Source organism: Thalassophryne amazonica, chromosome 6, assembly GCF_902500255.1.
Source record: "Thalassophryne amazonica chromosome 6, fThaAma1.1, whole genome shotgun sequence".
NCBI classification, from domain to species: Eukaryota; Metazoa; Chordata; class Actinopteri; order Batrachoidiformes; family Batrachoididae; genus Thalassophryne; species Thalassophryne amazonica.
In genome coordinates, this window is record NC_047108.1 from 101,178,520 (window position 1) to 101,191,246 (window position 12,727).

General features: G+C 40.1%; 1 protein-coding gene across 3 annotated transcripts in view; it reads right to left on the reverse strand.

The window, feature by feature from the left end:
* Window positions 1-12,727, reverse strand: part of LOC117512754 (semaphorin-3F-like) — a 59,634-nt gene that overhangs the window by 31,984 nt on the left and 14,923 nt on the right. For 2 of the 3 annotated variants that reach the window (XM_034172960.1, XM_034172962.1), the window contains exon 2: window positions 8,787-8,923. In XM_034172960.1, coding sequence (XP_034028851.1) covers window positions 8,787-8,898 — 112 coding nt within the window. In that variant the 5' untranslated portion in view covers window positions 8,899-8,923. Of the gene's footprint in view, window positions 1-8,786; window positions 8,924-9,011; window positions 9,158-12,727 lie in introns of those variants that run through there. The other variant, XM_034172961.1, reaches the window with a different exon arrangement.

Here is a 12,727-nt window from a genome sequence, read left to right on the forward strand (position 1 = left end):
AGATTAACAAAAATATCTCAATTATTTGGGAATTACAGCCATTTTTATACACAGTCCTTCCTTTTTAGAGGCTATAAGTGGACAAACACATAATTCTAAATATAAGGATTAAATAACGTCTTTAACCCTCAGTTTTCTTTAGACAAAAACCATAACATGTTTTTTGTTGGCATGAAGCTGGACTCTCTGGTGGTGACGGTGGCAGAGATGAGAACACTGGACAAACTGCTGGACATTATGGATGATGCCAGTCACCCTCTGCACACCGTCATCAGCAACCAGAGGAGCCTCTTCAGCCACATACTGCTCCTACCCAAGTGCAGGACCAACAGACTGAAAAACTCCTTTGTCTCTCCGGACATCAGACTGTACAACACCTCACTCAGGGAGAGGAGGAGTAACAGGAAGACAGAGGACGGGACGGAGAGGAACAGTAGTATTTGGTAGCGAGCAGTATTTATATTTTGCCAATTGTTTTACTTCTACTTTTAATACTCTGTGTGCTTCTTACCCTGTGTGCTACTATCCAATGCTGCTGAAACCTCAGTTTCCCTGAGGGAGTCTTCCCAAGATATTAATAAAGTTCATGTCACCATCCTCTGACCTGTTAAAAGAAAACTGTGTGTGAAAGTGATTATTTTTATGAATGTAATACTTGTCCAGTTGCTTATGTCCTCTGAAAGTGGTGGGAATGATTAGTAAAAAAAAGGGCTGTGAGTCAAAATAAAATTCTAAACTACAGGCACATCTTGATTGCTTCATTTCATCTCCATTATGGTGATGTACAGTGGTAAAATTATTAAAACTTATAGATGTGACTGTACCCTTGGCATATGTACTCTAGACACCCACAATGTGTGTGTACACCGGATCTTGCTATGGGACGAATTGTCCCTCAGACCCACAGGCGCTGTCTTCCAAGAGGAAGTGTCAAAGTGTCCGTCATCTTCCGTTTGAGGTCAGTGCTAACAGGATGCAGTCAAGGTGGCACTAAAATAAGCAATGCTATCGAATCTCCGGTCGGGACGGCGGCTCGGAGGTGGGACAAGGTCCGGTTGTGTTTGTGAGAGGTAAACACACGATAACAAGCCTCTGTCCGATCGTCACCGGGCCATAGTGGATTCACGCCACAGGCTAAATGTAGAAATGCCACACCCCTATACATGTCTCCATTCTCCAAAAATAGCAAACAATGTACTGCCATCATCTGGTAAACATTCAGCGAACACCAACTCTGTCAGGGAAACACAGGGAAGGACACAAGTATGAAGCCGCGGGCTGGGCCACTTGTATAAGCGCTCGTATTACAGCATATTGTCACTAAGGCACTAATGACTGTTGCTGTTTAGCCTCCAGCCTATGTGAAGCATGAAGAAACGGGTGACGCCACTGCCAGGGGATGAGATTCTAAACCTGGCTTTGGTTACACTGCACGTTTTGCTCTCTAGCAATGACGACTATTTCTATCCAACTAACTCGAATCGGGCTCGGCCAGTTCCTCTGAAGTGCATATATCTGACGTATTTTCCCAGCAACAGAGGAAACAATACAGGATCGCTATCCTCTGTCGACCTCCTGCACCCCAGAGTGTCACCCAGGCATTTGTTCAGAAGAGTCACATGCCCCCCAGCGGCCCCCCAAACCTCCACAGGCGCCTCAGGGAACAAAGAGAGTCGCTGTCACTAACAATGAACAGTAAATCCTTGGAGTAGCAGAAAACAGTTGGCCAGCAAATCCAACTTTCTCTTTTGTTTGGTACGAGAAGGGTGGGAGGTGTGTGTGTGTGTGTGTGTGTGTGTGTGTGTGTGTGTGTGTGTGTGTGTGTGTGTGTGTGTGTGTGTGTGTGTTGGGGGAGACAGAGATCTGCACCTTACCCATCAATCTATTAACTGAACCAGATGTCACATTTTGCACAAGCTGCTATAAATACTTTATTTGGTGCGGTTGTGAATTCTTAAATCTTGTCAGGGAGCAACACGATCACATTCAAGACCAAATCTGCACCGTTAATCAGCCTTTCTGCACTTTTCTACGAAAAAAAAGTCTGGTGGACGCAAGCCATTTACTGAAATGGGATTGGTGGTAAAGTTCATATAAAAAATGCATGCTGATTACGCCGAAGCACAGAGAAAAGCTGATGTGATGATTTCAGTAAATATCCAGCACCCATTTCTAAAGTGGTATAATGTGGTATAAAGTGGTATAATAAAGATCTTTTACTTCCACCAAAGAGTGTTTTTGCATTTGTTAGCAGGATTAATTAAGAAATTCATGGAGTTTCACCAAAAAGTTGTTGAATTTTTTAGTCTACGAAAGAAACCATTAAATTCTAGTTTAAATATGAAAAAAATAAGTGCCAATAAAAAACATTTCGGGATTTTTAATAAAACCACTTTTGATTCAATTTGATGAATGTTTATTTGCTCTTGGAGGAGGTTTCATAAATATTCTGATAAAGGACAAACTTTAGGTGCAGTGCTTATATACAGAGGATACTTAGAGTGGCTAAATGGTTAACCATACACCTATGGTTATAATTAAACACAAATATGAAGCCAGATGCCATTTTTCTATTGGTCACATGACTTTGAACCTTGGACAACGTTGAAAGGTCAAACTCAAGGCTTCAAACTCAAGCAGTTTGGAGCCACAATTATAGGACTTAGTGTCAAACAGATCTTAGATGTCAACAGATTTCACATTTTACATGAACAAAGAGGTGGACTAATGATATTTTTTAGTAGTAAACTCCAATAATTTTAAAAATATACATGTACTTTTTGCACATACATCATAAGTGCTTCAGTTTTGGAACTGAAACAGTGTGTGTGCTGAACCTATTAAACCCACGAGTACAGCTACGGTTTGAGGTGAATCCACAAAACAGTTGGGCAAGTACATTTTAGGATAAAAATTAAAAAATAAATACAACAACAGATGCACTCTCTCTCTCATTTATATATATATATATATATATATATATATATATATATATATATATATATATATATATATAAATGAATGTTTATGAGTTCAATGGTATGAATATTTCATGAGGTGAAACCTGGAACATACCGTTTCACCGAATTAAATATTTGTTCCATTGAAAGAATGTAAAAACAAATAATGTAAAAACATTCATTATTTGTTTTATATAACAGCTAAAATAGATCCTTGTCATTTGATATTATATTCATTCACAAACAACAGAACGGGACTTACATTTTGGTGTTCCACTGCACTGACTTTGTGTACTTCCAAAACAAAAAAAAAAAAAACTGTGTACTTCCTCACTCCAGCGAAAAATCACGGCAGAAATTTGTCCAGCTTCTGTCCATCACTGCTGCTTTGACATAAACAATCCAACACGAATTTTAAATAGGAGTCCAAAAATAATTCTGATGATGAATTCCGTGATGCCGTGCACCAACTTGAATGAATGAATGAATTCTTGTACTTCCAAAAAAAAAAAAACTCCTCAGTGCAACAAAAAAAGAAAAAAAAATCTTATCAGAAATGAATCCATCTTTTCATTCTAACTTCCTCCTAACAGCTCTTCATGCCTTCAGACGTCTTACAGAGCAGTGGATTTGTTTGTGTGTGTTCAAAGAATTAGCACTGTCAATTAGCTCTTTCAAATCGTCGTATGTTAGCAAAACAAACTCCGCATGTTTAGCTAAATGCCACACCTCACTAGTGGGTGGGATTCGCAGCGTGCAGTGGTGCCAAACATATGGAACCAAACTGCACTCTAAATACAACACAACACAAATGGGACAAATAATCCATGTCACGTGACATACAAAGCAGCAATCAAATGACAATCATCCATTCAGCCCCCCCCTCCAGCAGGGTGGTATGTGTGTTCCTCAAGCTCAGGTCTTCTGCCAGAAGCCTGGGAGTTTGAGGGTTGGGCACAGCATCTTAGCTGTTCCTAGGACTGCACTCTTCTGGACAGAGACCTCTGATGTTGTGCCTGGAATCTGTTGGAGCCACTCTTCCAGTTTGGGGCTACAGTTCCTAGCACCCCTATTACCACTGGGTCCACTTTAGACTTTACTTTCCACATCTGGTCCAGTTGTTCCTTCAGACTTTGGCATGTCTCTATTTTCTCATGCTCCTTCTGTGTGATGTTGCTGTCAGCTGGGATCACCACATTGATCACAACTGCGGTTTTCGTTGCCTTGTCAATCATCACTATGTCTAGTTGGCTGGCCAGCAGCTGCTTGTCTGTCTGGAATTTTAAGTCCCACAGGACCTTAGCTCTGTTGTTCTCAACCACCTTTGGGAGCGTGTCCCCGTTTCTTATCACAGGTTCTCTGCAGCTATCTGAGGCATTCTTGTAGCAGATGATCTCGGGGGGGGGGGGGGGGGGGGGGGGCATCTTTCTGACACATCCATCATTTCTGATTTTATTAAATACACATACCTGTTCACACACTCAATCACACTCCAACCTGTCCACTATAGCCAAGACCAAAGAGCTGTCTAAGGACACCAGGGACAAAACTGTAGACCTGCACAAGGCTGGGATGGACTACAGGACAACAGGCAAGCAGCTTGGTAGAAGACAACAACTGTTATGATTATTTATTAGAAAGTGGAAGAAACACAAGATGACTGTCAATCTCCCTCGGTCTGGGATTCCATGCAAGATCTCACTTTGTGGGGTAAGGATGATTCTGAGAAAGCTCAGAACTACACAGGAGGACCTGGTCAATGACCTGAAGAGAGCTGGGACCACAGTCACAAAGATTACATTAGTAACACATGATGCTGTCATGGTTTAAAATCCTGCAGGGCAGCAAGGTCCCCCTGATCAAACCAGCACAGGCTACTGTACCAAATACTAACATTGATTTTCACAGGTGTTCAAATACTTATTTGCACAAATAAATTATTTGTTATTTATTAAATTATTTAAAAAATCATACATTGTGATTTCCGTTTTTTTTTTTTTAGACTATATCTCTCACAGTGGACATGCACCTAAGATGAAAATTTCAGACCCCTCCATGATTTCTAAGTGACTGCTTCTGACTGCTGAACAGTGGTTCTTTTCTAAAACTCAATATCATACAAATACAAAGATTTAGTAACGAAAGCAGATTTCTTCCTTCTCACTGTGTCTCTGAGCCGGGGTTATCCAATGCGGGGCCCATGGGCCAGGTTTAGTCTGCAATCCCATTGTTTTGGCCCACCACAGCCATTTAAATTCTCAGCAAATGTATAAATTACTGTTAAGCAGATTAAACAGTAGTGTACTTATCATCTTGTCTCTCAAATATTCTTTTATTCATTCATCTTCTATATCCGCTTACTCCAATTAACCCTGAACCCTATTGTCTCTCAAATTAATATACATAATTGTATGTGTGCAATTTATGTAACATAATTTTATCTCTTTGCAGAACAATTTATGACCTTTTGGGTGCCTCTGTGCTCAGCATATTTGTGGTTTTGAAGTTACATGTATCTGGAAAGGAGCGTGTTTATCAGGGCTTTTCATTTCCATTTCCAATGACTTGGTCTGGTGACTGCCGAGGCCACTGCGCTTGTTTAACAGCTGTTATGTTATAAAACTTTAATAACATGCTCGTGCCACCATCCATCAAACCAGAAATGATTTAGTACGAATTTAGCAGCAGATGAAAAAGCGAGTGAGAGAAATGAATGAGTGATGAATGCAGTGAATGGGGTATGTGAAAGAGAGACTTTTTCTACACAGACATAAACCATTATTTTATGTTTAATAGGTGTTATATAATGGCTTAGTGGTTAGCACTGTTGCCTCACAGTAAAAAGATCATAGGATTGATTCCCACCTGTGGCTTTTCTGTGTAGAGTTTGCATGTTCTTCTCGTGTCTGTGTGGGTTCTCTCCGGGTGCTCTGGCTTCCTCCCACACCCAAAGACATGCAGGTTAGGTGGATTGGAAACTTTAAGTTGTCTGTAGGTGTGCGCGCGTGTGTGAATGTATTTGTTTGCCTATATGTGGCCCTGCGACAGACTGGCCACGGTGCACCCCACCTCACTCCCTATGACTGCTGGGATAGGCTCCAGCCCCCTGTGATCCTTAATTAAAGTAAGCAGTTCAAGATGAATGAGTGAGTGAGGTATTGATATTCAAAAATTCAAATAACATGGTCACAAGTCAAGACATCATTTCATGTGGAAAAGATTTTGTATGACTGTAGATGAAACAGACACTTCTTCATTCTCTCTCTGTCTCTCTCCACATGTATGGTTTTGAAATATAATGTAGAGTAGTTTGAAATGAGTTTATACGTTTCTTTCATTTTCATAACCTAGGTTGGGTGGCCACCCAGGCCAACGTGGCTGGTGAGATAGGGCCTTTACTTAAGAAACTCTAAACAAAATGTGGATTAACCTGAAAGAAAACACGGTACATTTCAATCTACAATAGATCCACAAAAAAAAGGACTTTTGTTGAAGGAATTTCTTTAACATTCCAAAAGGGATTGTTTTGTCCCTTTTTGCTTCTCACTGTCACCACCAAATAACAGAGCAGGGCATAGGTCATGTGATCACCTCTGTCTGTGTGCAGTCAATATATTAAAAAAATAAAATAAAATTGTGGATGGATTCTGCTCGATTTTTGATAAGAGATGCTTGGGTCAAGGATGAGTTGATTAAATTTTGATGATGATCCAAATCAACGTTTGTTTTTTATCCATTTCTTTAAGTCCATTAACTTTTCCAGATGGCTGCTCTTTTGTTAGTATTTTTCCCTTATGACATCACAAAGGAGAAAAGTCTGAATTCAGATTTGTGGTGTGGCTGAGGAAATAATGGCTCCCAGCAGAGTCCAATTGTAGTTTAATCATTATGCTAACTAAAGATAACACTAATGCCGCCCGGTCGTGAGCTCTCAGCTCCCCGTGTAAGGAATGTTACAAACCGGATTCACACCTCTGATATTATTTACACTTCAGGTTATGAGTCTGCACATTCACACCTTTGAGCTTACTCGAGGTGAAAACACGATAGGTCTGCAGACATACCTGTAATCATGCCGTATTGTTTGGATCAAAGGCATCATCCACATATCTGTAACTTAAATCTCTGCCAATAGAGATAATGAGTGCAGGGAGCAGACTTCCAAGGGTTACATTCCAACTCGATTCTGTCCCATCTTCAATTTACACCTCACAGCAAAAACATTATCCAAAAAAAAAAAAGACATCACATTACAAGTATCAGGTGTTTCTTTGTCAGGTCTTAACGCCAAACATAAACAACAGAGAGGAAACAATAAACCATAGCGTGTGGATTTCAGGGTGTGGTGACTTTTTTTTTTCCTCAGAAACCTCACGTAATATCCACCTTTTGTTTGACATGAGGCAGGAAATATGTTTGTATACAGAGGAAACATAAGCGCCGGTGTGGACGTATGGGACAAAGAATGAGTAACCAGACAAATGAAGGATGAGATGTGAATTTTAGCCAAGTAGTAACCTCCTGTGCAGAACAGTGAAGGCAACGCGGAAGTGCCAATACCTGCAATTCCTTCAATAACCACTTGAGGCAGGCTCAAAAAATGAGCAATTCCCCATTGAAGCCCAAAATGTTAAAATCTCCAACTTTACAGCAGAAATAAACATTTTCAACTTGGTACAATAAAACTGTTTTGGTGTCAGTAGCTATTTTTGTTATTCATGGTGACTCTACGGAGTGAACTGTTGTATAACCCATCAATTTAAATTGTTTTAGCAAACAAGTTTTTGAATAAATAAGTGTGCGGTTGCTTTGAGTGACAGCTGGGTTCAGGGTACTGTTAGCAGTGGATGCTAGCTGGTGTGGACTCAACAGTATTTGCCCTGTCTGAGCACTTTATTCTAAATATCTGAGACAATATAGCCTACTGTGTATGTAAGAACTCTGTGCTCCAGTATACCTATTCAGTTAATCCTTAATATTATTTCATTTGCTTGTTTATTTGCTAATTATCAAGTACTGATAGCTTGGCGATATTAGCTATAGTGAAAGTGTCGCACGTAGTTATTGAGGCAATATGCTGACTAGTTTTTAATATCCATACACAAACCACCCTTTATAACAACCAGTCCACAAAAAAATATGGTAACATCCCACTAGTCCGAAGGTTCAGGTCAATAAATAAATATATTTTGATGCCAAGTTTCACTGTACTACTAGCTGTATACTTTTTTGTTTCAATTAAAAAGACGCTTCTTTCATCTGTGGTGCCAGAATGAATGTTACTTTAATTAAAACGAAACAAAACAAAAAACACATCACTTTGTTTTTAACTTCACTGGTCATAAAGATGCACCGTACAATGTAAATGTCATACACAATATTTCGTAATTAAGACTTTGGCATTTCATTCAAATGGCAATTATCCAAACTTCACAGGTAACTCTGCAAATTTCGATGCTTGGCTTAATTTGGAGTAAATACACACACAGAGACTACTGAACCTTCGGACTAGTGAACCCTTACCAAAAATACGCATTAACCAATCGTCCTGATTCAGGTAGCCTAAACTGTTAGCATTAGCTAGCTTAATAACATTGAGATAGATGAGTGAGCTTCAATCTTCCTGCTCAGGTTGGGTAGGTCTTCCGCATTCTCCACCTCTTTACCCATTTATGGGTTGGCTGGAAGTTGGGTGGTCAGGCAGTAGTAACATGGTGACATTTAGAGACGCCCCATTTGAGCTTCAATCCAACTCTTCAGAAAACCTCTGGGTGATGTCACAGAGACTTTGTCCAGTACATATACAGTCTAAGGTTTTTAGCTCACCTTTGAATGAGAGGCGAACCCTGGGAGCAGACTGCTGCACGGCCAAACCTCTGCAAACACACAGGGCCAACAGCAGGAGCCGGACTCCAGACGCTGTCATGGTAACGGTCATGCAGGTAGCCCGCAGAGATCTAAATCTGTCCCACAAAGAAAGACATAGGAGTGTACTATTATTATAAAAAGGCTGACCCACGAGAAATATGGGACAGAAAAAGAAGGACGGACAGGCTTTGTGGCGTGTCTGATGTGAAGATGGCCCACGGCGTTCAAAGACGTAGTGTTTGGCACAATGTCCACACCTCCCCACCTGCTCTGGAAAAAATGACAGGCCTATCATTTAGTCAAAGTGTAAACACGCGCAGGTATGTGTTAAGACTACGTAGTGGTATGTGCAGTGTGAAGACAAACCAGCATTTTCCATGTCTTTGGTGTGTGTGTAATATAGTGTGTAATAATATAGCACCTTCAACTGCACCACAGACTAAAACAGTTAAATGTGGTCTATTAAACATTAGGTCTCTCTCTTCTAAGTCCCTGTTAGTAAATGATATAATAATTGATCAACATATTGATTTATTCTGCCTTACAGAAACCTGGTTACAGCAGGATGAATATGTTAGTTTAAATGAGTCAACACCCCCGAGTCACAATAACTGCCAGAATGCTCGTAGCACGGGCCGGGGCGGAGGATTAGCAGCAATCTTCCATTCCAGCTTATTAATTAATCAAAAACCCAGACAGAGCTTTAATTCATTTGAAGCTTGACTCTTAGTCTTGTCCATCCAAATTGGAAGTCCCAAAAACCAGTTTTATTTGTTATTATCTATCGTCCACCTGGTCGTTACTGTGAGTTTCTCAGTGAATTTTCAGACCTTTTGTCTGACTTAGTGCTTAGCTCAGATAAGATAATTATAGTGGGCGATTTTAACATCCACACAGATGCTGAGAATGACAGCCTCAACACTGCATTTAATCTATTATTAGACTCAATTGGCTTTGCTCAAAATGTAAATAAGTCCACCCACCACTTTAATCATATCTTAGATCTTGTTCTGACTTATGGTATGGAAATTGAAGACTTAACAGTATTCCCTGAAAACTCCCTTCTGTCTGATCATTTCTTAATAACATTTACATTTACTCTGATGGACTACCCAGCAGTGGGGAATAAGTTTCATTACACTAGAAGTCTTTCAGAAAGCGCTGTAACTAGGTTTAAGGATATGATTCCTTCTTTATGTTCTCTAATGCCATATACCAACACAGTGCAGAGTAGCTACCTAAACTCTGTAAGTGAGATAGAGTATCTCGTCAATAGTTTTACATCCTCATTGAAGACAACTTTGGATGCTGTAGCTCCTCTGAAAAAGAGAAGCTTTAAATCAGAAGTGCCTGACTCCATGGTATAACTCACAAACTCGCAGCTTAAAGCAGATAACCCGTAAGTTGGAGAGGAAATGGCGTCTCGCTAATTTAGAAGATCTTCACTTAGCCTGGAAAAAGAGTCTGTTGCTCTATAAAAAAGCCCTCCGTAAAGCTAGGACATCTTACTACTCATCACTAATTGAAGAAAATAAGAACAACCCCAGGTTTCTTTTCAGCACTGTAGCCAGGCTGACAAAGAGTCAGAGCTCTATTGAGCCGAGTATTCCTTTAACTAGTAATGACTTCATGACTTTCTTTGCTAATACAATTTTAACTATTAGAGAAAAAATTACTCATAACCATCCCAAAGACGTATCGTTATCTTTGGCTGCTTTCAGTGATGCCGGTATTTGGTTAGACTCTTTCTCTCAGATTGTTCTGTCTGAGTTATTTTCATTAGTTACTTCATCCAAACCATCAACATGTCTATTAGACCCCATTCCTACCAGGCTGCTCAAGGAAGCCCTACCATTATTTAATGCTTCGATCTTAAATATGATCAATCTATCTTTATTAGTTGGCTATGTACCACAGGCTTTTAAGGTGGCAGTAATTAAACCATTACTTAAAAAGCCATCACTTGACCCAGCTATCTTAGCTAATTATAGGCCAATCTCCAACCTTCCTTTTCTCTCAAAAATTCTTGAAAGGGTAGTTGTAAAACAGCTAACTGATCATCTGCAGAGGAATGGTCTATTTGAAGAGTTTCAGTCAGGTTTTAGAATTCATCATAGTACAGAAACAGCATTAGTGAAGGTTACAAATGATCTACTTATGGCCTCAGACAGTGGACTCATCTCTGTGCTTGTTCTGTTAGACCTCAGTGCTGCTTTTGATACTGTTGACCATAAAATTTTATTACAGAGATTAGAGCATGCCATAGGTATTAAAGGCACTGCGCTGCGGTGGTTTGAATCATATTTATCTAATAGATTACAATTTGTTCACTTAAATGGGGAATCTTCTTCACAGACTAAGGTTAATTATGGAGTTCCACAAGGTTCTGTGCTAGGACCAATTTTATTCACTTTATACATGCTTCCCTTAGGCAGTATTATTAGACGGCATTGCTTAAATTTTCATTGTTACGCAGATGATACCCAGTTTTATCTATCCATGAAGCCAGAGGACACACACCAATTAGTTAAACTGCAGGATTGTCTTACAGACATAAAGACATGGATGACCTCTAATTTCCTGCTTTTAAACTCAGATAAAACTGAAGTTATTGTACTTGGCCCCACAAATCTTAGAAACATGGTGTCTAACCAGATCCTTACTCTGGATGGCATTACCCTGACCTCTAGTAATACTGTGAGAAATCTTGGAGTCATTTTTGATCAGGATATGTCATTCAAAGCGCATATTAAACAAATATGTAGGACTGCTTTTTTGCATTTACGCAATATCTCTAAAATTAGAAAGGTCTTGTCTCAGAGTGATGCTGAAAAACTAATTCATGCATTTATTTCCTCTAGGCTGGACTATTGTAATTCATTATTATCATCAGGTTGTCCTAAAAGTTCCCTGAAAAGCCTTCAGTTAATTCAAAATGCTGTAGCTAGAGTACTAACAGGGACTAGAAGGAGAGGGCATATCTCACCCATATTGGCCTCTCTTCATTGGCTTCCTGTTAATTCTAGAATAGAATTTAAAATTCTTCTTCTTACTTATAAGGTTTTGAATAATCAGGTCCCATCTTATCTTAGGGACCTCATAGTACCATATCACCCCAATAGAGTGCTTCGCTCTCAGACTGCAGGCTTACTTGTAGTTCCTAGGGTTTGTAAGAGTAGAATGGGAGGCAGAGCCTTCAGCTTTCAGGCTCCTCTCCTGTGGAACCAGCTCCCAATTCGGATCAGGGAGACAGACACCCTCTCTACTTTTAAGATTAGGCTTAAAACTTTCCTTTTTGCTAAAGCTTATAGTTAGGGCTGGATCAGGTGACCCTGAACCATCCCTTAGTTATGCTGCTATAGACTTAGACTGCTGGAGGGTTCCCATGATGCACTGAGTGTTTCTTTCTCTTTTTGCTCTGTATGCACCACTCTGCATTTAATCATTAGTGATTGATCTCTGCTCCCCTCCACAGCATGTCTTTTTCCTGGTTCTCTCCCTCAGCCCCAACCAGTTCCCAGCAGAAGACTGCCCCTCCCTGAGCCTGGTTCTGCTGGAGGTTTCTTCCTGTTAAAAGGGAGTTTTTCCTTCCCACTGTCGCCAAGTGCTTGCTCACAGGGGGTCGTTTTGACCGTTGGGGTTTTTACGTAATTATTGTATGGCCTTGCCTTACAATATAAAGCGCCTTGGGGCAACTCTTTGTTGTGATTTGGCGCTATATAAATAAAATTGATTGATTGAAATTGATTGATTGTGTGTGTGTGTGCGCGCGTGCATTATAAGAGGTGTACATTTCAGAAAACACATTTCATTAAACAAGCCCCCCATTAGCTATTCCCTCCATCTCTCTGAACAAAGCGCACGTCCATTTGTTTTGTTCTTTTTTTATCCCCCTGAAG